The sequence below is a fragment of the Microdochium trichocladiopsis genome (genome assembly GCF_020744255.1).
Source record: "Microdochium trichocladiopsis strain MPI-CAGE-CH-0230 chromosome Unknown B0I36scaffold_1, whole genome shotgun sequence".
NCBI classification, from domain to species: domain Eukaryota; kingdom Fungi; phylum Ascomycota; class Sordariomycetes; order Xylariales; family Microdochiaceae; genus Microdochium; species Microdochium trichocladiopsis.
In genome coordinates, this window is record NW_025763544.1 from 725,863 (window position 1) to 751,241 (window position 25,379).

General features: G+C 56.8%; 6 protein-coding genes across 6 annotated transcripts; 3 read left to right on the plus strand and 3 right to left on the minus strand.

The window, feature by feature from the left end:
* Positions 1-836: 836 nt before the first annotated feature.
* Positions 837-2,168, plus strand: B0I36DRAFT_390516 (uncharacterized protein). Its single transcript, XM_046161396.1, has one exon. The coding sequence runs from the start codon at positions 1,205-1,207 to the stop codon at positions 1,877-1,879; it is 675 nt and encodes a 224-aa protein (XP_046017855.1). The 5' UTR covers positions 837-1,204; the 3' UTR covers positions 1,880-2,168.
* Positions 2,169-5,011: 2,843 nt separating this feature from the next.
* B0I36DRAFT_225070 (uncharacterized protein) lies at positions 5,012-5,701 on the minus strand (the record flags this gene model as incomplete). The annotated part of the gene is made up of 1 exon (XM_046149060.1): positions 5,012-5,701. A coding segment is annotated over one exon (690 nt), but the record flags the coding sequence as incomplete, so codon positions are not given.
* A 3,615-nt stretch (positions 5,702-9,316) lies between these two features.
* Positions 9,317-11,581, plus strand: B0I36DRAFT_309375 (uncharacterized protein). Its single transcript, XM_046152124.1, has 5 exons — positions 9,317-9,639; positions 9,731-9,803; positions 9,907-10,162; positions 10,404-10,567; positions 10,658-11,581. Exons 1-5 carry the CDS (start codon positions 9,572-9,574, stop codon positions 11,393-11,395), a joined length of 1,299 nt encoding a protein of 432 aa, XP_046017857.1. The 5' UTR covers positions 9,317-9,571; the 3' UTR covers positions 11,396-11,581.
* A 1,007-nt stretch (positions 11,582-12,588) lies between these two features.
* B0I36DRAFT_370792 (Alpha/Beta hydrolase protein) lies at positions 12,589-13,684 on the plus strand (the record flags this gene model as incomplete). Its single annotated transcript, XM_046159947.1, has 3 exons — positions 12,589-12,824; positions 12,926-13,424; positions 13,448-13,684. The coding sequence occupies 3 exons, from the start codon at positions 12,589-12,591 to the stop codon at positions 13,682-13,684; spliced, it is 972 nt and encodes a 323-aa protein (XP_046017858.1).
* A 218-nt stretch (positions 13,685-13,902) lies between these two features.
* Positions 13,903-15,745, minus strand: B0I36DRAFT_370793 (amidase signature domain-containing protein; the record flags this gene model as incomplete). Its single annotated transcript, XM_046159948.1, is given in 6 exon segments — positions 13,903-13,983; positions 13,996-14,277; positions 14,367-14,978; positions 15,006-15,479; positions 15,537-15,648; positions 15,711-15,745. 6 exon segments carry the CDS (start codon positions 15,743-15,745, stop codon positions 13,903-13,905), a joined length of 1,596 nt encoding a protein of 531 aa, XP_046017859.1.
* Positions 15,746-16,277: 532 nt separating this feature from the next.
* On the minus strand, positions 16,278-17,032 carry B0I36DRAFT_234106 (uncharacterized protein; the record flags this gene model as incomplete). The annotated part of the gene is made up of 3 exons (XM_046149275.1): positions 16,278-16,346; positions 16,413-16,546; positions 16,621-17,032. 3 exons carry the CDS (start codon positions 17,030-17,032, stop codon positions 16,278-16,280), a joined length of 615 nt encoding a protein of 204 aa, XP_046017860.1.
* Between the last annotated feature and the right edge of the window lie 8,347 nt (positions 17,033-25,379).

Here is a 25,379-nt window from a genome sequence, read left to right on the forward strand (position 1 = left end):
GTCCAGTTAGAGCGCGCCATCGAGCAGCTTGTTTTCAGCCCGGATATGTCATTGTCTGCCTTGTGGCTCGCCAGCACTTAGGACAAGCAGCCGGCCACTTGTTTCCGTGGAGAAACGCCCGATATCATCGATTCGTGTGTGCACACGGTGATGGAACAGCAGGCTCGCCGAACTCCAGACACCATCGCCATCGCAGGGCGGCCGGGCTTTCATGCAGGCGTCAAGACGCCGCAGTTTTCGGCCTTCGTGTTCGACGTCTGCATCGGTGATATTGTTGGTTTGCTCATTACTGGCGCGCAACTGTGTGTGCCAGCCGAGGAAACCAGACTCGATGGCATCAAACCTGGTACCCGCCTTTGCCCGCACACTACGACCCCACGGGCCTCGAACTGCTTCTCCTATGTGGCGAGCTGGTAGACCAGGATGTCTTTGAAATTTGGCATCACAGCCAGGCTCAGTTCCTTCTGGGATGGGGCCAAGCAGAGACCTGCGTAATTAGCACCATCCACGAGGAGAAAGGCGCCGGTCCACGCAATCCGGGCGACGTATTCCTTCCCATGACCCCGGAAAGCGCCAATATCGCGCTCGACGCCATAGGTCAGCTCGATCTCGCCTTGCCCTCGTACATGGTCCCCAGCTTGTTTGTTCCGTATCGCTACATGCTCTTCAGTGGCTCGGCCAAACTTGACAGGAAGTCGCTTTCGCAGACCCTCGCAGCTCTTGGCCCTGAGAAAATCGCAAAGCAATATGCTTCAGTCTCGAGAAGCTCCCGGTAGAGGCGGACACGGATCAACAGTTGCAAGCCATCTATCTGGTCGACCTTGTTCAAGATCGCGGCTGAGTTGGTCGCCCGCGACGACAATTTCCCGCGCCTGGGCGGTGACTCGATCACGGTGATCTCAATGCTGACGGCAGCTTACAACAGCAGCGTGGACATCGAGCTCACCAAAACCACTGTCCACGAACTCATCTCCATTCGTGCTGCCGCACAGCCTGAAGCCCAGGCTATCGAGACATGCAACGGATCGCTGTCTTACTCGGAGCTAGATAGCCTAGCGACATGAACGGCGGTCGAAGCAGGCGTCGAGCCGGAGTAGAGGTGTCTTCTGCCTAGACAAGTCCAAGCTTTCTATCGTCCATCACGAAATCTGGCGGAGGAGATGAATGCCCAGCTGGCCATTGCCTCCCCATTCACAGTAGCGCGATGCGCTGGACTAGGCGTCGAAGCCATCGTGCTGTGCACCGAACTGTTAGATCAGTTGCCAGAAGTCAGCCAAGCTGCCCAGGGGACAGTGTTGCCTACAAAATCTGCAATCCAAGGTCCATCATCGTCGAGCACGCAGCAGTGTGCACGAAGGTGATGAGGCACGCAGCGGCCCATTGCGTTGATACACGGACGCAAATGCTGCAGTTTTCGAGCTTTGTCTTCGACGTCAGCTTGAGCGAAACATTTATGACGCTCGAGTGGGGAGGTGTGCTGCGCGTGCCGTCGGCATCGCAGCGCCACGAGGGAGTCGCCGAATTCATCAGGAGTTCCAACGCCAACTCGGTTATGTTGACGTTTTCCTTCCTCAAGACGTTGACACCTGTGCAAGTGCCTTCTATGGATTTTGTTATCCTCGTGAGTGAATCGTCGGTCAAGGGGATCCTACAGACCTGTGTCAGATCTGGCGTCCGGCTGATGAACTCGTTTGGCGCGACAGGATCACGTATCTTCTATGCCGCCCATACCTACGAGCGTCCAGATGCCACCAACATTGGCCCGGGTATCACCTCAAGCATGTGGATTGCAGACCAGCATGACCTGGCCGGCTGGCGCCAATCGGTTGTAGAGGCGAACTCGTTGTCGAGACAGACACTCTCTCCAAGCGCTACTTGAATGACAAGAACGGGACATCTCAGGTTTTCCACATCAAGCTGCGCAGCCACCGCATCGCTTGGCAAGGGTCTCGACCCTTTGTCGCGAGCTCTCGACACGACACTTTGGTAGCAGCTCGTAGTGCTGGACAGCCTAGCTGGCCTAGCTGAGCGGGGTTATGGCACAACCCTTGATAATTGCTGACGCCTCTTGATGGAGAAAGACGACCTACTTCGCAGGCTCAGATCCGAGGTTCCGCGTCTTCGCGGTAAGTGTCAATGCGGGGCGTCGCTAAAAGCAGGTCGGTGGGCCGATCGCATGCACATTTCGTCAGGCCTGTCGATTCCTGCATGGCACTAGCGGAGGCGGACTTCACAAGTGTTTGGGGAATGTGGCCAAGATAAGCGAGCGCTCCTTCCCTGGCCATGTACCCCTAGTGCAGACCATGGGAGCCAATGAAACATGCATGGCAACCGCATGCTTCTGCTGCCACCATCGGCGATAGACGCTTCAAGGTCAACCCATACAGTTGCTTACCGCACTTACCCAGGACATACTTCGTGGAGAGAATGCAGCACGATTGCTGGCTCATCCTTGCAATCGTCCTGCATTACACAAAAGTCCCGTTCTGGGTGGTGTGAACACGATTTACTACAACGGGGCAAATGGCAACCACTAAAGCCATGTCCGGGGCGAGCCAGCCCTTACTGGTAATGAGCTGCTGAATCACCAGTCAGCTGCCAAGGTTTGAAAGGTAAAGATAAGTCACAAAGCTATCCTTGGGGACCCTCACATGCGTGAAGCCATGGAACGCCTGCATAAAGTCGGCCTGGCACTTGTGTGCCCCTTCTGTCACTGCCATCATGCCATCCTCCAGAGAACTCGTCCTCAGCCCTAAGCAAAGCCGAGCTTCGGAGACTGGACACCATTGAAAAACACTTGGATGGGCCTCGGACTCGACGCGATCCCGGTCAACAAGGGCAGTCACTGTAGGGATATTCATTGGCAGTGGGGCCACGACAAGACGGCGGCAGGCTTTTAATACAACACGGCGCTCACGTGCCAGCCCTTCACTTACCTTCGTTGTAGTCGCACACAAGATAGCTAATCGGAATAGAATCATCCGCGCGTATTCTGCATGGATCATGGTGAATGCTCATCCCTGTAACCGTTATCGCCAATTAGCATACTTTGACCAGCATTCCTGGGCGACAGTGGACGGTTCCTGTCACTTGATCCATGCCAAGGAGCTTCGGGGTGGACCAGCCTAGAAATGGGGTACAGCTTGAGACAGCTCGACCAATGGCAGGATGGACTGAGGCGCCACAATGACCCTTCGCGCCATGAACCGCCTTCTGCTTTCCCCTCCGTATTACACAGAGCGCTGGTCTACCGCATACCTACAGAGGCCGAAGCCGCTGGGGGTCGAGGTTCAGGGCTTCAGGAGGAGACCTCAGCCTGCAAGCGGATTACGTAGCTAAAGGCATGGGTAAGTATTGTGCTACATCAGGGTCCATCTTTGGCACCAGCGATACGCCAGTCTCCCCGCCCGCTAGCGCAGGAGCACAGAGGGGGTGGGGGGTCATACTCCCAGTCGATATCGGGATTGCCGTGGCAGGTCACGCACAAAGATGCTCCAATATCCATGCACCATAAGCCAGTGTCGCTCCGGATGAGGCACAGGGATGAGCCGTGATGATTAGCACTGGCAAGGATTAAGATCCCAAGCAGATAAGCCACCACTAGGCAAGACCCGGCCCGAGAAAAATCCGCATTCGGGCCCAAGACGCAACGATAGGTTGAACTTGCCCCGCATGCTCCCTGTCGTTGCACAAGTTTGGCCAACGACGGTCTCCTCAGCCTGCTCCACTACATATGACGGCGTGTGCGACCATGCATCTACTGACGGTCACCTGATCAAGCTAACGTTCGCTCATGAAAGCTGGCCGCCTCCAACGCAACCACGGAGAAGTGGTGGTCATTCTTCCTCTGGTTGGAGATGGCTGCACACCTCATTCCTAATTGCAACAGCACAACGGGATAATTTGGGCTGCAACATAGTGCACATAACTTCACGCATATCTGCGGTTCTCCCCCACCCATGACACCGTAGTGCCTTCAGTATCGGTGCCCTGGATTGCCTCGCGCTGGCCGACATGCAGAGGTAAGTGGCGTCATCGTGTTTATACACACCACTACATGTCAAGTTCCTGCTCGCCAGGGTATGCTTCCTGCGCAAGCCGTCGCAACACTCTTGAGGTTCTATTGATGACGTGCTCGAGTCCATGGCTAATAGTCCTTGCTTCGTGCCGCGTTCTACACTTCAAAGGTTCACATGTTTCATCAGAGCTTTGCCAGGGAAGGTTGATATGCTACGTGCTGCGTGCTGAGCGCTAGTCATCATCTCGTCTCTGCATGAAAAGAATGAAAACCTTGGTGTATCAGCGGTCACCTGCGTCTCTAAGGCACAATTGGACCACGTTGATCCGCAAGACCAGGCAGCAAGATCCACCAAAGTTCTTGCAATAAAACCCCCAATGGAGCCCGATGGGTAGTTGTCGAGGTCACGATCGTCTGTCAGCCGGGTGCCTGACTTGAAATTTATCCGCTGTGCGCGAAAATCGCTTCAACTCAACCAGGCTGATATACAGAAAGTAATGCCCCAGTTCTTGACTAGGAGGGAATGATGGTGCATTGCTGCGTCTACCTCTTTGATGTCAAACTAGGGAATTAGAAGGGAAAAAAGAAAGGAGCTCGCCCTCAAGTTCCCAGAGCCTAGTAGCTTGAAATGCAAACGAAGTTATGTCGCTGAGCCAAGAAAAGGAAAGACATCAAACAAGGTGGTTCAACCGATATGTCGGGTTCATGTCGAGCGCTGTATGAAGAGCCCAATCATTTATTCCCTTGCCACAGTTATGATCTCACAATCTTGATGCGGAATCGAACGGGGATATGGCAGCGGCTGCTTGTCCGGTAAAAAAAAGTGCTCGGCCAGGGAGCTTGTGGAGATTCGCCAGCCATCACGGCGGGCAGCTCCGGGTTTGATAGAAATTGCATCTCAAGCATTAGGCCATAGTCAGCGGCGATCGCGACTTCGGTCGTCAACGGTGCTGTCCACCAAGCGCTCAAATCCGACGAGGCTGCTGGTTCCAGTGGTGGTTTCGGAAGCAAGGGCAGGTACTCAATGGTACTGTCGGCCTTGGGAGGACGAGGAGGGAGTAGGGGCCTGTTCATAAGCGACATGATCGAGGTTTTGACCTCCTCGCTCTTTCCACGCAGCAGCTCGCCGGCACCTTCTTCCTCGAGACCCTCGAGAGCCGAAACGTGTGTCCTGAACACAAACTTGTTGATGGCCTGTACGAAATCCTCGTGCAGCTTCTTGGCCTGCTGCTCCTTCTCGGGCCAGTCGTAGGTGGCAGCCTTGCTATCAACACCGCAGACGTCCTTGTGGTGCTCGATGAGGGACTCGATGGTATCTGGAGTGAGCTTGTAAGCAACCTCATTCCTCAGGACCATGTCGACGTGCACAATGTAGGCCTCGAGGTGGACCAGCTGATAGCTGAAGAGAGCCTCGACCACGGGGTTTTCGTCTTGGCGCAGATCTGCCTCGGGAGACTTGGCAAGCATCAATGAGGCAAGTGTCCAGATGGCCTTCTCGTTAGAGAGGTGTTCTGTGAGGCAGCGCTGGTGCTGAGGAACACTGTTGAGCGGACGCTTGACCTTGTTGATGCGCTTGAGGGTTTGCGTTAACCATGGTTCCACTTTTGATCCAAGGACGACGTTGACTGATGAGGCACGAGGAGCAAAGGCTGCCGCAGATGCCGGAAGAAGCCGAGCAGACATAAAGCCTAAGTGACACAGTTTGCGTAGTCGCGCGATTATATTGCGGAGCGAGTCTGAGTGAAAGTGTCTGCAATGCACCATTCGACTGTGGTGAATTAAGCAAAGGGCCCCACAAGGGGTTAGAGAGTTGTGGTGGTTAATTCGCACACTTGGGAAGCCGCGATCGAATGTTGGACAAACGCTTCCTAGGAACGGAGAACCATATCGAGCAATGGGGGAGGACAGTGGGGTTTTAAAGCACAAGCCGGCCTGAGCCGGGTGGGGAGTGGCCTGCGAACTCGACTTAGGCCTGTTGGTGCTTGCCAGCGCCCATCTCTCCATAGTTGGTCCACCGAGCTAGCCTGGGTTGAAGCCACCATTACCCTAGTGTCACGATCCGAATCCTCCAGTCTGCCGTGAATAAGGTAGGGGTGTGCAGGCAAGAGTGTCCTCTTGATGCTTAGTGCGGGGCCACTGCGCAGCGCCCTGCGAGTCTCTTCGAGCAGATTTCGTCTTGGGTAATAGCTGATTTTAGGGAGACGGGTCGTGAAGAATGTGCTTGGAGACGGGAATAAAGCCTGAGGCGACGTCTCGCTTAGTCTTTTGCGGTATCTTTCGACTGAATCTTGCTGAAGTGGCCCTCTGAGTCTATGGCGTCGTACCCCAGTTGACGATAACAGCATCACAGGCGCATTCGCCCAGTTTCTTGGCATTGCGCTTAGTTCGAAATGGCAGGCCACTTAAACCTGGAAAAATCATGCGACGAGTTGGGAGAGACGATGAACAGCCACTGGCCACATGATACTGGGTAATTCAGAAGCGCGAGCTCATGAAGGGCGATTCCAGCTTCCAGATTCCATGGACTCGACCTTGCTGCTATCACGGCACGTCTATCTCGCAGGGGCTCAACTGTAGAGACAATGCCAGCCACTGTACTTACGAGATACTGTAATACGCAGCGTCGCCCTCTCAGCTAGGTCATGCTTGGATTTGAATTATCTACCCATCCTTAGAGCGCGCCAAAGTTTTGCGAAGAATTTCATGGCTCTAAGCTGTTGTAGGCACCAGACACTGCCCGGCTGGCTGTGGAGGCCTCTCTGGGAAGCGCCTGTGTGGCTTCCTCCTTTGGCCTTTGCTGTGCATTCTGGAGATTTGAGCTTTAGTAATTCGTTGAGGCCATCATCGCCATGATGGGGCGTAAGGCGCCTGAATACATCGTTATGTATAACATCAGCATAAGCTTCTACCTACAATCTCAAAGTCACTATATGGAAGAGCACTCACCAAGTCGCCGTATCCAAGTGTAGCCTCGAGATACTAGAGCGCCTTACTATAAAAGAGCACCGACTCGGACTCCTCGGCCAGCGTAACCGCGCTAAAGGTAGTCGAGCTAATTACCAGCACCATCCATATCTTAAATAACAACAACGGCGACTACGCCACGGGGTCGTCAGGGCTAGCGAATACTCGGGCCAGGACACTACTAAACTCCCCACACGCTAGAAACGGGTATAATATGTACGTATGTGCAAAGTAAAAATTAACTAGGTACTAGATATGCGCCTTATTAGGTAGCGGCAGCGAGGCGAGGGATATACCAATATCGGTAATATCGGCTAGTGATATATTACCAAATAGAGGTTGCGGAAATGTTATAGATGGACTGCCAGGTCCTACTATAGGAAACGCCGCCGCTAGAAGGGTGGATGGCGACATGTCCTCCAGGACATTCTCAAAGACAAAGTCGGCTTTATCGGGCGTAAGGCGGTGCAGGACCGTCTAGGTAAGCCGTACGAAGGAGATACCCGACGACAAGCCCAGGTACCGCTCCGCAGTAGCTTACAGAGACAACGTCTTCAGTTCTTCGGCCAGAGAAGTCTATGGTCTCTGCTACTGCTACTACTCGGCAATATCGAGCAGGATGGGGTCGAACGCGGCAAATGGATCTAGGGCCGTTAGTCCCTGATTTAATAAGCCCTACGGTAGCATATCGCCCTACTCCTGGCCTATTTACTACGAGTTACCCATTATCATCATCATCCTAGCGGCCGCGAGCTACTATTCGAGGTCTTTAATACGGGCCTCCAGGCCTTACACAAAGCTAGCAGGATGTTAGACATTAACGTAGTTATAATTACCCAGACTTATCACTAGGTAACAGTCACGGATCCCTCGAGACGACCTACGCACTAGGGTATGACGCGAGCTGGCGATCATCGTCGAGGAAGCTGCAGGCGACGAGGGCACCGCAACAGTTGTCGCATTGGGGCAGCTTGCGGTCGCATCTCTTCTTGCGCTTGTGGCAGCGCTAGCACGAGGTCCGGGCCTAGGCCGAGGGCGCGCTCTGCGGCGGCGGAGGCATTGTGTCGGCCGGCCGAGGGGCCTGATCCGGCTCGAGCAGAGGGTGGTCAACCCTTGTTGGGCGTATAAGTCATGCCGTGCGTGTTATCGGCTGTCGAGAACAGGCCACACGCGGGAGCCGTCGGTGCTGGTGGTGCTGAGGAAAAGTGGAGGCTACCGGTCAAGGCTGAGATGGCATGGGTGGCCGCGATCGGAACGGACGAACCATCAGGCTCAGTCAATGCAAATGTCTTCTCGAAGTGGGACTGCCGGCAGCTCACGTGACGAAGCCACTGGACCTTTTTTCTTCTTTTTCTTTCTTTGTTATCTGTCTCTGCCCCTCTCGAGCCAGGAGTCCACGACTGCCCCTTACAGCGATGACCGTCAGTGACTCCAGCGAAGTGGTGGAAGCCGATGCCGTCGCGTTGGTGCTGCAGGTGTGTATCACGCTGCACGGCACACAGTTTGTCCTTGCAGGGTGTTGGATCAGGGTGTGTTACGAGTATGCTGCTATTGCCGGAAGAGTGACTCTTGTCAGCCTAGCGCGAGCCCCGCATGAGCCACGCCCAGTGCGGGCGATGTGACCCGGTACGGATGTTTTGCCTGCTCGGATCTGGATTCTGCTTCCAGCTGGCCGGGATTTCCGGGGCTGATGAGAGGCTGCCACGTGAAGCCAGGGTTTCGGCAACCTTGCAGGGCCAGCAGAGAGGCCTGGACCCGATGAACACAACCCCAAACTCAAAGCCTCCTCGGAAGGGATGGTGCGTCGAACCCCTGGAGATCCCCGAGCAAGATAAGACCCTTACACAAGATAAGACTCTTACAGAGGCCCCCGTCGCCAGAGCATCTCTAGCCCAATCAGCAGCCACACTGGGGGAAAACAGCGTACGCCGGGCTGGCCGGGCTAAGCGGCCCACCAATGTTGGCCCTAATTAGACCCGGCACTCTTCTGCAGCCCAGCCCGCATTCGTGCTGTCGCTCCCGCCTGCCTAGCGAACTAAGGGGAAAGAAACTTTCTCCATGCAGCACATGGAACCATCTGATACCCCTGAGCGCCGCCTTTGGCAGCCACCGGGCTCGGGGGCTTCCAATGCTTCACATGTGTTGGCAGGAACACGTGGTTGGCGTCAAAAACCCCCGTTATCGAGCCCAGTCCAGTGAGCCGTTCAGGCCCCATCCTGTATGTACGTGCTTCCAGCCTCCACACCGGGTGGGCCTAGAGGAGGGTCTGCTGAGGGCCGGTGGCCGTCTCTCGAGCAGATCATTTATGGAGGCCCCACAAGTTGACGACGAGCCCCCCATTGTCCGTGTGCTCGGTTCATCTGCCGGTGCCTGGCTGTTGGTGCTAGTCTGCGTGGCCCGCTGACGGTACTTGAGAGCAGCCATCCCCCTCCTGGCAGCGATCTGCGTCCCTATGGATTATTTCTCGGTTTGACTTTTACGAAGATCTCGATAATTACGCAAGTGCGCCGAAGGTTTTTCCTCGTCTAAGTTTTCCCTCTCTCCTTCCAACGCCTCGCGAGACCTACGGCTGCAGCCGTCACCATCAACATGTCGGCGTTCCTTACGGAGATGTGGGCGTGGTACGCCCTGACCATCATCGCGGTCGTGGCGAGGATGTGAGTCGACAACGCACAGATCCGGGAGAGCCGCACGGCTTATTTAACGGCCAGAGCTTCTTGCTAATCAGGCGCGCGGCACCTGTCTCAGAGTATCGCGGCGGATGTTGTACGGCTCCTTCAAGCGCATGCTGTCGGACGACTACCTAATGGTCTTCGCCATGGTACGGACGCCCTGTCTTTCCTGACGATGATACGTTATTCATCGCAGAACAACGCTATGTTGCGATCCAAAATAGAGACTAACCATGTGTGAATCCAACGCAGTTCTGTTTCACGGGCATGCTCATCGTGATCCACATTCTAACCTACACACCGACAAACCTCATCAACCCGGCCGACGGCATCGTTCTTCCCCCCGCCGACATTGAGCTGCGTATCTACGGCTCGAAGCTGGTCCTCGTTGTCGAGGAGGCACAGATGTTCACCATCTGGTCGATCAAGGGTTGCTTCCTGCTCATGTACAGCAGACTCACGTATGTGCACTCACATGAGTCCCTTGCAGAGCATTGTCCAGAGATTTGTGAAGCTGACGTGCTCTTCTTGCGCGCTGCAGAATCAGCCTCAAGCAAAACTGGATGGTCAAGGCCCTGGCCATCTACTGCATCGCCACCTTCATTATCATGCAGATCCTCTTCTTCTCTGCCTGGTGCCGCCCGTTCCACAACTACTGGCAGGTGCCTCCAGACGACCGTGCGTCCTACTATCAACCCCAAGGCACCCCTTTATCAGAGGCTCTTCTAACACGTGCGTATACTTGACAGTGAACTGCGCCGCCGAGACCAATCACATGATTACCAACGCCGTGTTCAACATCTCCTCGGACATCATGATCATCATCTTCCCGATGCCGCTGTTCGTGCAGTCCCAGCTGGCCTTGAAGCGGAAACTCGTGCTCTGCGGCGTCTTTGCGCTGGGAGCATTCACGGTAAGCAGACGGTGCCCCCCGCGCCCAATTCTCTAACTTCCCTTGGCACAATGGACACTAATCACCATCCCCGCCCGCCCCCCTTTGCAGATCCTCGCAGCCGCGCTCAGCAAATACTACTCTCTCGGCCAGCCGTACGGCGGTGACTGGATCTACTGGTACATCCGGGAAGTTTCGACAGCCATCATCGCGGCTAATCTTCCCATGACGTGGACTCTGCTCCAGCGGCTCTTCCGCATCGGCTCCTTCAACGGCATCTACGGCAAGTCCAGCGCTCCACGCACGGGCGGGACGGGCATCAGCGGCGGTGGGCCTGGCGGGACGAACCGCGGCGCCGCGGGTGGGAGCCGGTTCCGCTCCGCGTACGGCAACCTCAGCAGCCAGGGCGGCAGGGACCACTACGAGGACGAGCGGACGCTGAAGAAGAAGTCGTCCACCGTGCACGAGCTGGACGACATCAGCCCCGCCGCCAGCTTGGAGCAGGTCAACAGCACTGCTAGTGGTGGTGCCGCCGGCGGACTGCAGCGCATGCCGCTCGAGATCTACCAGCAGAAGGACATCCAGGTCGTCGTGAGCGAGGCGGTGGTGGAGGCACATCGCACGCCGCCCGGGCTGAAGCACGGCAGGGGTACAAGCCGGGGCGGGAATGCGGCTCTTGGCGAAGGGGATGCTGGTCCGGGCACGACGCCGCAGCAGAAGAGGAACGGGGCGGGGCAGTACGGCGTTCCGTACGCCGCTAGCATCTCGTCGCTTGAAAGCCTCAACGAGCCCACAACGGCCGGGGTGGGGGACATGGGCGTCGTGACGCGGGTGTATCATGGCGTATAAGTCCAGAGCGATGGCTCCTGAGGCTTGAGTCGGCGTTTTGGCAGGGATATTAATGCAGCATGAAAGGACACTTTTTTTCTGGTAGACAATTGCAGAATAGGCACATATCGTCACCACACGGGACCACTATGTCACCTCACAGGTATTACATGAATTATCGCTTTGTAGCTCACACGTCTGCTGCCATCCTGAAGGCCCAGTGAACTTGTACTCGACGCTTGAAATTCTCCTTGGGTCCCGCTACAAAAACACAGCGGTGCCCGCTTCCCATCAAGGACCCCCTCTACATCTCCACCACAGGCACGGCCTTGATCTCCACCAGCATCCTCGGATCCGGCAGGCGATGCCCGAGACGTAGATTGTGCAGTGCTGGGTCGTGGGTGCCAGGCGAGCATGGGCGTACCGTGTGGGTGGCTCCGGGGCGGAGGCGTTGAAGATGAAGGGTTCGCCGTTGGGGGACATTGTGGTTGTTCGTGATAACAGTAGCAATTCTTTGGAAGAATTTCGATGAGTAAAAACAAATCCCAAGCAAGGTCCAGAACTTGTAGAGTGAAGGCAACAATACGAGTTGTTTCACAAAGCCGGGAAGAATGTAAGGCTTATCTTGGTCTCAAGAGATGCACCGCCTGCAAGTAGAAGCCACTTTCTGACTGCACTATCATTAACGACCCTGATATTTGACTGTCTTGGTTCCCGTCTCAGCCCTGTCGGGTGCCACGACACGCTTTACCTAATGGCTTTCCCCGTTCAGCCAGGCTCCACGACATGATTCGCTGTACCCGTTGGGAGCGGGTAAGCCGCCCCTGTCTGGAACGTTATCGGCGAGTTAAGCTGATCAAGACGGGCAGGGCGACGTCGGGCCATGCGCAACGCAGAGACCCCCGCACCTCACGATTAGCTGTCGGGCGGTCCGCTCTCCATCTGGGGTCCAATGACTGCGTCATCGAGGCGGCTGTGGGTTCGACTCAGCATGGGGCAGACTGTACGACTGTGGTGGTGCCCGTGACACGGTTACACGGTGACGCGTTGACAGGCTGGAGGCACGAGCAATTCGTCTGTTCGAGCTCTGCGAGGTTGATAAGCCAGACCCCTCGATCAAGCCTGAGCGCTCCGATTGACACGCAGAATCGCTCGTACCGATCTCGTCGTCGACACGCGAGCACCAACAAACGAGGCCTGCCTCGACAGACACGATGGCTTCGCAAGTCCGCTACTATAGCATCCCCAACTTCCGGTTCCAGGACGGCACGGCCCTGCCCGTCGCCAGGATCGCGTATCTCTACATCAACTCGTCCGCGTCCAAGCTCGCCCTGATCCCGACCTGCTTCAAGGGCACCTTCCATACGACGCTCAACTTCTGCACTGGCGCCCTGCGCGACCACCGCATCATCGTCGCCGCACAGTTTGGCAACGGCGAGTCCTCGAGCCCGTCAAACACCACCACCTCCTCTCACCCACCACCGACAATAACAACAACGACAACAACGACAATGCCTCCCCCTTCCCAGCCAAAATCGACTACCGCGACAGCGTGGCCGCCCAGCACGCCCTCCTCACGCAACACCTCGGCATCACCACGCCCATCGACGTGGTTCTCGGCTTCTCGTTGGCCGGGCAGTGCACGTACTACTGGGCCGCGACGCACCCGTCCCTAGTCCAGCGCGCCGTGGTCATCTGCTCGTCCGCCCGCACGAGTGGACATAACCGGCAGTTCCTCGAGGGCCCGGCCGCGGCGCTCGAGAACGCCATCGACTTTGCAGGGAGGAAGCAGGTCGCGCCGGCGGGCCTGGCGAGGGGGCGACTCGAATGCCCGAGGGGCGTGCGCGCTTTCGCCAAGGCGTACTCGGCGTGGCTGACGAGCGCGGAGTGGTACGACCTGGAGAAGTGGCGCGAGCTGAGGTACGAGTCGCTCGCCGCGTATGATGAGGATGCCACGGGGCCCAGGTATAAGGGGAGCTTCCCGGATGACCTGTTGGCGATGTTGAGGGCGTGGCAGGGTGGCGATGTGGGTGTGTGCTTTGAGGGGAAGGTGGTGATGTTGGGTCGGCGAAGGCGAGGCTGCCGCTGGAGGATGTGCTGGGGCGGATCGAGACGCCGATATTGCTCATGCCGTGCAGGACGGACCAGTACTTCCGCTGGGAGGCGAGCGAGCGCGAGGCGGCGATGCTCAAGAATGCGGGGCTCGAGGTGATCCCGTCGGTCTGGGGCCACGTTGCCGGCGGTGGCATGGACCCCGAAGCCAAGGCATGGATGGATGGCAAGATCGCAAAGTTTGTCGAAGAGAGCTAGTATATAATATACAATATTCATATGGGCGGTCCGCACTACGATGTTTGGTTGCTGTCCGTCTAGTGGTCATCTACAACGACGTGGCATCAGGATGGGCACCCGTACAAAGAGCAACACGGCTAGGCTTTAGCACATTCTTGCAACGACAGAGCGACGATATTTGATGTCGTTTTACAGATAGTATTTGCAAATGACCATCTTAGATCACCCCGCTGCGTTTAAGCTTTCGTCCTCCTCCCAGTCTCAAATAGCGCCGTAGCCTTCAACACCCTAACATCGTCCCAGCGCCTCCCTACGATCTGCATCCTAACCGGCATCTGCACCTCCTTCCTCTCCCCGTCTGCCTCAACGACAACCGGCAGCGTCCCACACGGCACGCTCATCGCCGGATGTTCCGTGATATTGAACGGACACGTATTACTCGTTAGCCCGACCGCCGGCGCCAGCTTCTCCAGAATCCCCGTCCCGTTCTCGCGCAGGTCAGGATGCGGCATGCTCACCGTCGGCGTGCACGGCAGGACCAGCACGTCGACCTCGTCCAGCGCCCTGTCATATGCGGCGCGGAGCTCAAAGACTTTTCGGTGCGCCTTGGCCTCGAGCCCCGCGGGGTAGGCGGTAGCGGCGGCACTCATGCCCCCCGAGAGTCGGCAGCGGCCAGCGCGCCGCTTAGGTGGATGTTAACTAGGGCTGGGTTCGATACGTTGAGCAGCTCGTACATCTGCTGGTCCGGCGGCCACTGGGGCGCGATGTGCGGTGCCAGGTACGATAGATATCCGGACGGCCGGCCCTGGGAGAGCCATTGCGATATGGATGGACGTGTCGCGGGGGTCCATATCACGGGAGCTTCGGCGTGCATTGGCACCGAGGTTGTCGTGACGCTCGCGCCCGCGGCGGTGAATGCTTCGTAGGTGGTTTGTTTGATGAGCTTGGCGACGTCCGGGGACAGGCCAGAGACGGAGAAAGCTTCGGTAAGCAGGCCGACTTTCAGCACTGGCTCTGTGCCTTGGGTGTTGTTGGAACGTTTGGATAGTGACGCTCGGTATGAAGCCAACAGGGTAGGATAGTCCGGTACGTGTTCCTCGGTCGGCGACTCGGGCGTCATCCTGGGGTCGAGCCCGTCCCAGCCCGCCATAACCTTGAGCAGCACAGCGACGTCTTCGAGCGAAGACGCAATCGGGCCAATGTGGTCGATCATCGGCGACATGGATGCCGCGCCAGTGTAGGGGACCAGGCCGAAGGTGGGCTTGAGACCATACAGCCCCGTATAGCAGGCCGGGTTGCGCACCGAGCCGGCCTAGTCGGTGCCGATGGCGAGCTCGACCGTCGGGCCGAAGCTCGTGTAGCTGTCGTTGCTGTCCCGGCCCGCGACGACGAGAGCGTTGGCAGCGACGAGAGCGCAGGAGCCGCTGCTGCTCCCGCCCGCGGTATGCCCGTGGAGCAGAGGGTGGTACACCGGCCCAGAGGCTGACGTCCATAACAACGGCGACGCACAGAAGTTCTCACACGTCGAGGTGCTCTTGATCACCGCGCCTGCTGTCAGGAGCCGCGACACCACGGTTACGTCGATGGGCGACAAGGGCAGCTTCTCATCCTTACTCAGAATCTCTGGGTGCGTACCGAGCGTGGTCGGCAGTCCGCCGACAGAAATGCTGTCCTTGATCATAACGCTACGGCCTTTGAGGACGTCGCTTATGGGCCGTGCCGCGGCGAGGTTGCAGCAGTAGCTCCATACGTTCATAGGGTTATCGTTAGGCTCGGGTTTATGGTATTCACGGGGCTGCCCACCGAGGACATCCTATGGCGCGAGGGACGGATTGATGTACTCGGGAGCCTTGTCCACATGCTACATCACCGACTCGAAGGAGCGGAGCATAAGCAGGTATACATCGGCATCTTTATCGCTGGTGATCTTGAAGTTGAGGCTTGCCGCCAGGCGGTGCAGGTCCTCGATTTCGATATGCGACCTGGCGTCGCACGACTGTCAGTCAACGGTGGCGTAGGTATATTGGGCGTGTAGACGACTCACTGCGAGGTGTCGTCAGAAAGGGCGACTATCGACATGTTTGCTAACTGCCCAATTACATAGTATTGGAGGCTCGGCCAGTATCCATGTAGGAGCGCTTCAACAGCATGTCGAGTGACCGATGAATGTTTCCTAAGATGAGCTATCGGCCAGGGTAAGGAGCTTATTCGGCACTTCCGCCACGGCACGCGGTAGCGCCGATTTCGGCCCGCCTTGTCCTCGGAGAACCTGCTTGCGCCTGAATACTAGGAGCTCCATTAGCAGCCATGCCCAGTCACGCGAGTGAGCAGGATGCCAAGTCCCTTACATGACGAAGTTGGGTGATTTGCATCGCTGGCCAGCTAGTCGGCTCTACAGTATACACGCTTGAAGCATCTGTAATACGAAGAGCGAGGGCCCCGGGACTCAATACGCGAAGCAGGCGATAATGGACAAATATGAATCCCGTCCACACCTTGAGTATTCTACACCAGTCTGGATCCTGTAAAAATACAACTGTCTATAATCTCAATGGAAATTCAACTCGCTCTATCGTTATTTCAAAATAACTTCTGCAATGCCAGGTCATCCCTATTGCTGCCCGTTTGCAACCAGAATCCGTCCTCCATCCACAACAAGCGATATGCCATTTACATACGACTATAGCCCCGTGTCAGCAAGACCCGACAAGAGTGGACAGCTACTGGAAATCAGGGATGGACTTACCCCAGCTCTACTCGCCAAGTATAGCACCGCACCGGCAATGTCCTCGTTGCCCGCCCTCCTGGCCGGCACCTGGCCAAACAAGTTGCTAAACATGTTACCCTCCGCGCCGACGGGGTTCATGTTACTCGGGACGACTAGACCGGGCTCGTCGTCAGTACACACTGGACACCAGGAGTTTCTTGCCAACAGCCTAGGACGGGAAACTCACAGCCAGGATTGATCCCATTCACGCGGATATACCACCGCCCAAACTTAGCAGCCAGCAACTTGACCAGATGGTCCGTGGCGGCCTTTCTGGCCGCATAGCTTGACAAGTCGACATTCGTGACATTGCGCATGCTCGCACACGAGCTCGTGACCACAACCGCCCCGCGCCCATCCCCTTGTCCTCCCCGCTCCTGCGCGGCCGCCGCTGCTGCGAGCAGCGGCATCAACGCCACCGCCAGGAAGTAGTGCGCCGTGGTGTTGACGGCAAACGTGTCCCGCCAGTCCGTCTCGGCGTGCGACCACATCGATCGCTGCAGCTCCTCGAGCGGCGCCGTCAGCACGTCGCACGGGATGCCCGGGTCGCGCCGGATCCCCGCGTTCGAGACGAGCAGGTCCGTTATCGCACAGTTCATCAGGTCAGTGGTGCGGCGTAATTGGGCGCGCGTCGGGGCGGCCGACAGGTTCAGCGTCCTTCCCACCTCGTCTCGGACTCAGGCGGGACAGGCGACGGGCTTCCCCGCTGCCAGGTTAAATGGAGCAAGTCAAGGACGGGCGAGGTCGGATAACCAGTGCCTACATGAATCTTGTTGGCGGCATAATCTAACTTTCGATCTCGACCCGGTTTTCCTAGCATCAAGGTGATCTTGCACAGATATCTTTGTCGCAGCCCACACCAAGCTGCGGAACACGCTCGTTGTGAAGGGTTTTGTGAAGTTCTCTTCTCAGCACATGAACAATCTCCAGGGAGTAGCAAAGTACAATATGAGCAGGGACGACGAATCTGGGGAGAGTCATTGTGTCGAATTGTGTTGCAGCTCATTACCAGGCATTAAAACCACCCAGACTCGTCAGATTACGCATTCATTTAACGTAATCCACAAGTGGGTGAATCACACAAGTGGATGAATCAGTCCCCCGCTACTTTCCTACAGGCCTTCTTCTTCCCCTCTTTTCTCCACCAGTAATTATGGTACGGCATTGAGTTGAAAGTAATCTTATTCTAGCGCTTAATGCGCTTCAATTAAACCCGGAATTAAGCGTACGAAAGGCTGCACAGATCTATAATATATCCTTCTCGACCCTCCAACGACGACGACACGGCCGACCTGCGCAACAAGATATCGGACCACCCTGCCAGAAACTGACCTCGTACGAAGAGGACAGTATTGTACGATATATAATCGATCTAGATTCGCGGTCGTTTCCGCCGCGGTTAAGTAGTGTTCGAGAAATAGCGGATCGACTTCTCCGCGAACGCGACGCGCTATGTGTCGGAACGAACTGGGCTACAAACTTCGTACGACGACGACTAGAGCTCCGTACGTATTTCAATCGAAGAATTAACTATGAGAGAGTCCTCTGCGAAGATCTGGACGCGTATCGCCCGTGGTTTTCCCTCGTACGGAATATAATCGCGAAATACGGGATATATAACGACGATATCTATAACTTCGATAAGACGGGCTTTACGATAGGTAAGATCTCCGCCTAGACTATCGTTACGACCTCCGATCGACCTAGTAAGCTAAGAGCCGTACAATGAGGCAATTAAGAATGGGTTACAGTAATCCAGGGTATCGGGGCGTCCGGTAATTCGATCCCGCCGTATATCATCTTCGTAGGTAAGGTCCACCTCAACTCCTGGACGTCCGAAAGCCCTTTACCGCCGAACTGGATTATCTCGCTTTCTAAAAACGGCTAGATAACGAATAAGAATAGCTTAGAATAGGTAAAACACTTCGATTTCTATACGAAAAGCCGTACGAAGGGCGTTTACCGGCTCCTTATCCTCAACAGCTACGAGAGCTACTACTCGGTCGATTTCGAGCTATACTACAAGGACCAGAATATAATTACGCTCTATATACCTGCTCATTTATCATATAAGCTCCAGCCTCTCAATATCGGGTGCTTTAGACCTCTAAAACGGGCGTACAGCAAAGAAATCGAAGGCCTTATACGGGCGCATATTACCCACGTCGCGAAGGAGGACTTCCTTCCAGCCTTTTATAAGGCGTACAACACTATAATAACTAAGTCAAATATCCAGGCCGGCTTCAGAGCTACTGGCCTAGTACCGTACGATCCGGAATACGTTATTTCACAGCTAGACGTAAAGCCTCATACGCCAACACCGCTAGGTTCTACAGGCCTACCGCCGCCTTGGGTTTCGAAGACGCCGAGTAACCCAATTGAGGCGGAATCGCAGACCGAATATATTAAGAATCGTATCGTACGATATCAAAATAGCTCCCCAACTTCAATTATCGCAAGCTTACAGTAGCTAAACAAAGGAGTGTTAATGATCGTGTATAAACAGGCCCTTATAGAGAGCGACCTGGCCGAACTTCGAGACGTAAATAGCCGCCTAAGCTGTTAAGTACTGGCCCTAGGTCTGAACAGATACTAGGCGTATTAGATTTACTACGAGCTTGGGAAATAAAAGCAGGTAGTTCTGTGACGACCCGACCAACAGGGGACGACTGTTTGGGCAAGAAGAGCACAAACAAACCAGGCCGCAGGATCAGGCCAAGGACAAGGGCGGATCATGTGGCAGTGCCGTCACAGGTTTCTTATGTAATCACGGGCCAGGGGCACGATAAGGATAAGAAGCGCGGGTACGGTACCACCGGTCATGCATCTCATGCATGACCGTCATGAGCGCCAAGACTGACGGTCATGACCAAACCACCATGACCGTCAGCCAGACATGTCATGACCACGATGAAGGACAAAGGATATAATGCGGAGGATCTCCTAGATAGACAGTCATTACCTTTGTACTTCAGCGATCAATCTAAGTATCAGTTTCACCACACACTTGAACTAGTCACTCAATTGCCGAGACTGGTATCTCTTCCAAGAGACACGACAACCCCACAGAGAGAACGACAGCAGAGAGTTAGTTGTTATTGTACAGGCTTTACCTATCTTGCAGAACAGCAACCCCAGCGCCCTGCCAGACGGTTGACCCCGGAGGCAGGATCGTGACAAGTTCGCACTCTCCGTGAGCGCGTTACGGTTTTGTTACCCCCCCCCTGTCTCCCCCTTTTTGACCCACCCAGGCTCGGGCCAGAGCCCGAGCCCGTAACATACCCTCCTCCTCCCCCCTTCTAAGGTGGTCGGTGTCGGGACCGCCGCCCCGGACTATCGTTCCTCCGGACTATAGCTCGAATTGCTTACCGGTATTTGGTAGCGTATCGCGTAGCCTCGCCTCTCGCGATATAGTTCACGCGTAGAAACCGCTTGGCTCCCGCTTAGGGGTCGCTTGACTACCGCGTTACGTTGGTCGAGCGTAGCGTGAGGGTCCGGGTACGCTCGTATCTGACGTATGTCCAGACACGACGGCTGCCCGAGAGTATCCCTTTGCGGTCCGGGGCCGAGTCTCCCTTCCCCTCTTGCTGGGGTTCTGACTCTCCTGGTTCTCTCCGTCTCTGTGATCCGGTGTGGGCGGTACGCTTCCGACGACTGCCTAAGGGTGGCCTCCCGCGGATTGGCGTCGGGCTCCCGTCTCTTCCTCCGTGGAGTTCCGTCCTCCTCGCTTTCCCTCCTTCTCGCAGTTCGGGCCCGGGTGCGTCGCGCGCGCTGCGATCCCTCTGCTAGCGCGCTTCATCTATAGGCGTAGGCCCCGCGTGCCTCGTGTGCTGGTTCCTGCGCGGTGAAAAGAAGGCCCGGCGCGCCTCGTGTGATGGCGCCGCCGCGGCGAAAAGTGGGGCGCGAGCCGGCCGGGCGACGTGCGCTGGCCGGCGCACCGGACCCACGTGGTGCGCTCGCCGGCAGGCCTCCCCTCCTCCTCGACACATATATAAAGCCCTCTCCCACCTCCCACCCCCAAGTTTTTTCCCTCTTTCCTCCTCCTCAAGTCGCTCTCGCAGCTGCCCCGCGTTGGCAGTTTTCTTGTGTTTTTCTCTTCCCCGGTTTCCGCGCCGCTTCCGCGCCGTTTCCGCCTCGCGCCCCGCCACCATGTCTGCCGCCGTCGACTTCACTCCGGGCAGCACTGCCACCGGCTCCGGTGGTGATCCGCCTCGCCGCCCCAGCGGTAACGGCAAGAAGCCCCCCCCCCTCCCGCAACGACAACAAGAAGCGCAAGCGCCGCGCCATCCACGGCATCGAGCTGGAGGGCGACTCTTCCGACGAGGAGTTCGCACCGCCCCAGGACGCAGGCTTGCCCTGTGTTATCTACATGACACGCGCCTGCAAGACGGGCGAGTACGACTGCCAGCCCGGTCGTGGCAAGTTCTGCGCCGCTTGCGTCAAGGCCCACAAGAGTTGCGACTAGGGTTCCGACATCTTGCCCCACGACGCCAAGGCACGCGCTACTTGGAAAGCAGTCGCACGTGCCATTGAGGCAGGCGGACACATCACCACCCCGAAGAAGGTGAAGACCGGCACCACCAAGGGCAACAAAGCCGTCTTGTCGCCCGCGTTTCGCGCCATTGCCGACCGCATGTTAAACATCCTCGAGGACTTCCCTCGCCGCCGCTTCGCCAGCGAGACGGGTGCTGACAAGAAGTCCGGTAGCTCCGCCTCGAAGGAGCTCGTTCTCGCCCCCACTCCGTCGGGTGCCCGTGGCGGCAGCGCCAACAACCATCTTGTGCGCATTGCGCAGTTTCTCAACAACCGTTTCGACCACATCGACCGCCGCTTTGATCAGCAGGAAGAGTTCAACAAGCAGGTCGCTAGCAACCTCAGCGACACCGCTCAGCTTACTGCTCACTTAATGCAGTCCATCGGCATGATTCCGCAGCGTGGTCTCCCCGCGCCCACCCCCTTTGGTGGCCGTGCTCAAATTGAGTACGACCCTCCCTCCAGCAGCACCCCGTCGACTCCGTCTCGCACCCCCCGCGCCACCCAGCAGCGCCCTCGCACCAACCGTTCCGGAGGACGTTCGGGTCGCCGTGAGCGTCAGGCGGAACTCCAGCCAACCCTCCCTCCTATCGTTGCGGAGCCTGAGCCCACCCTCCCTCCTCTCGTTGAGGAGCCTGAGCCCACCAACCCTTTTGTCGTTGAGCAGGCTGCCCCTGCCCAGGGCGATGTCGACTCGGATCTCGGTGGCGGTGACGACGAGTCCGAGGTGTCCGAAGCTGAGTAAGCAGTCGGAATGCTTGGAGTACCATAACGTGTACTAGATGAAGGTTGAGGGTTCGCGAGTTGGGTAGGGAATGGGGGAGGATTGGGAGTTGGCCAAGTTGGGAGACGTTCGTGTACCGTAGCCGCCGTAGCCGCCCCCCGCTCGTTGAGGGCCCGAATACCAACCGCATCAGCAACACCGGTGCCCCCGTTCCGTTTCCGTAATGAGCTTGGTCCGTCGTTGTGTCGGATGTCCCCCCATTCTTTCTCGAATTCATCTAGGGCCTGCGTGTCCTCCACCGCCGAGATCGGTTCCCACGTCGGCTGGTCCCATCCCGTCCACTTGACGAGGGCCAGCCGGGGCCGGCCGCGGCCCCTTCCGGTCTTAGCAGCCAAGATGCTGTCCACTCCATACTCTTCCGGTCCGGGGCCTTCCGGATCCGAGCCTACCTCGACCGGTCCCGGGTTGGAGACCCCTCGGTCGTGGCTCGGGAGGGGATCGTCGGCGGCTCGTTCGACAAGATCGACGTGAAAGGTTTTATGGACATCCCCCGGGATATCAAGTTGTACTGTGAGCGGGGTCGGGACGCCGGTAACTCGGTAGCGACCTCTAACCCAGTCGAGCTTTTTACTGGGGCGTTGTGTCTTTAAGTTTCGCAGGCTAAGCCAGACCCAGTCCCCAACTTGGAAGCGTTCCGCAGGACGGCGGACGCGGTCTGTGGTATCCTGTAGTTGCTGCTGAGCGAAGGCGATTGCGGCTTGGGCTAGTTCAGTCCCATCCCGGAGTCTCTGCATAAACGCTGTAGCTCGCCCGGCGGGGCTGTTCGCGCTCATCGGGCATGCCTTGACCGACTATATCGGTTCGACGTCAAAGCCATGGAGGAGCCTGAAAGGGCTCACCTTTGTTACGGACGAGTCCCGGTTATTGAGGGCTAGCTGGCAGGCCGGTAGGTGCATGGGCCAGTCTAGTTGCGAGAAGGCTACGACTGTCCTTAGAGTCGCCTGTACTTCTTGGTTCGCCCGCTCCGTCCCACCGTCGGTCTGGGGGTGGTAAGCTGTCGATAAAAGCTGTTCTACCCCCGCGAGTTGGCATAGTGTCCGCCAGAAGAACCCAACCCAGTCAGAGCCCCTATCACTTATTATTTGGGAGGGGAACCCGTGGAAACGCCACCAGACTTGTTTAAACCGTTCCGCGCAGGCGTCTGCCCTCATTGAGGTCATCGCTTCAAGCTGTACGTACTTGGATAAACGGTCAGTAATTACCATTAGGTATCTAGGGTCTTCATTAGACCTAGCTGGTAGGTCCGTCATGAAGTCGATAGATATCTGTTTCCAGAATTGGTCGGGTGGGGGAAGGGGTTGCAGGAGTCCCTGTCTTCTTTGCCGCGAAGCTCGGGCTGCTTGGCAGGTATAGTTTCGGACTATCCGGGCCGCGGTCTGGGACATTCCGTCCCAATGGAAGCTTCTTCGCAGGATGTTGAAGGTCGAGTTCCGTCCTGGATGTCCTGATAGTGGCGAGTCGTGGGCTTGCTGGGCGAGACGAGTAGTTAAGGGTTCTGCGGTAGGGACCCAGATCCTCCCCCTAAACAAGAGAGCCCCGTGTGCGCTCAGTGTACAATCCGCAATCTGGGCGATAGTCTCTGCCTCTTTGGAGAATTTCCTTTTCCCCTGCTGGACGTCGGTGAGGCGGGCCCTATAGGCCCCGTCCTTCGTTACTGCCTCGTCCCAGAGCAGCTGGATATCGTTCTCAGTAAAGAGGTCCCGTCCCCGGGGAAGATGTAGGGCGCCCGTAGGAGGGGGTTCCCGTGTGCCCTCTTCCTCCCCCAGAAGAGCAACGGAGATTGGTTGGAGGAGCTGTCCTAGCCGCGGCTCGCTATCGGCTGCATCCTGATCTCGCCGTGATAAGGCATCGGGACGGAGCCCTTGTGCCCCCGGTCTATAGCGGAGATTATAGTGGAACAAGGATAGAACCTCTCCCCATCTCGCCTGCCTCTCGCTTAGAAGCCGTGGCGTGATGAAGTACTCGAGGTTCTTATGATCTGTGAGAATCGTGAACGGGGAGGCCACACTTCGCAATTCAGGGGCCCACGCTTTGAGGCAGGAAATCACGGCGAGCATCTCCTTATCGTGTATTGGATAGTTCCTCTCCGCGGGCGTTAGGGCCGCTGAGTGGTAGGCTACCGGGTGCAGAATGCCGTCGACATACTGGGAGAGACATCCGCCTAGCGCCTGCCCTGAGCTGTCAGCTTCGACAACGGTTTCACGATCAGGGTCCCACTGCGTGAGGACCGGGTACGAGATAAATACACTCTTCATATCTTGGAAAGCCTTCTCCTGGTCGGGCCCCTAGCGGAATGGGACGTCCTTGCGCGTGAGCTGGGTGAGAGGTGTAACCATGTCGGAGTAGTGGCTTACGAAGTCCCGGTAGAAGTTGGCAAACCCTAGGAAGCTCCGTACCGCGCGGACATTACGGGGGGTTTCCCATTCGGAGATAGCCCTAATCTTCTCAGGGTCGGGTCGGACTTCCTTTCCAGCCTTGACGATGAAGCCGAGGTACTTTACTTCCTGCACCGCGAATTCGCATTTCGCCCGATCCAGGAACAATCCGGCGTCTAATAACCGTCCTAGAACCTTGCGGACCCGGTCCATATGTTCTTCGCGGCCCCCGGAGGTGTAGATCAGTATATCGTCTAGGTAGGCTGTAGCCGAGTCCATCAAGTCGTTACCGATAGCCCGATTAATATACCTCTGGAAGGTAGCCGGTGCTCCGGCTAGGCCGAATGGTGTAACGAGCCACTTAAATAATCCGAACCTTGTACGGAAGGCTGTTAGGTGCTCTTGGCCAGCCGCGACGCGGACTCGATGGAATGCAGCCCGGACGTCCAGCTTTGTTAGCCATTTCGCGCCGGAGAGGTTCCGTAGCGTTTCCTTAATAAGGGGAAGCGGGTATCGGTCCTGGACTGTAATCTTATTGAGGGCGCGGTAATCTACGCAAAACCGCCAGCCCCCCCCGGGTTTCTTTACAAGAAGAACTGGGGCCGCGGTCGCAGAGGAACTTGCCCGGATCCAGCCCTTATCCTGTAAGTCGGTAATCTGTCGTCGGAGCTCTAAGAGATGATCCCTTGGTATATTATAGAGCGGCCCCACCGGTAACTCGTGATCCTTTCCCTCCTCATCCTTCTTGAGGCGGATATGATGGTCCATAGAGCTACGATGAGGGGGTAGCTGCATTGCGGTATCCTTGTTGAACAACTGCGTGAAGTCTCTGAGTTCCGGGGGAAGCGGTTTCTCCTCGGGCTCGACCGGGTTCCTCGCCCGGATCGCCGTATTAATATCGTGGATACTGACCGCCATTACGGTCGTTCCCTCTTGGCCCCCTTTCCGTAGGAGGCGTCTCATTACCGAGCCCGAAACTCTAGTCAGGCGCGAGCGTCCACCCCTCTGTTCGGAGGTCCTTACTTCGAGGTCCCAAGCCGCGCCGATATTCAATGTTCTCCTCTGGGCATCCATCCGTACTCCCCAGCGTTTAATCCACGGAAGGCCTAAGATCAGGTCTCGGGAGAGCCCCGGGATAACGTAGAGGGCGGCTGGGCATGTCCATCCATCCACGTCGAGGTACGTGCGGACGAACGTTTTGATTGCCGGGGCGCGGGGAAGGTTCCGTGCTACCTTCAACTCCCGCGGCGAGTG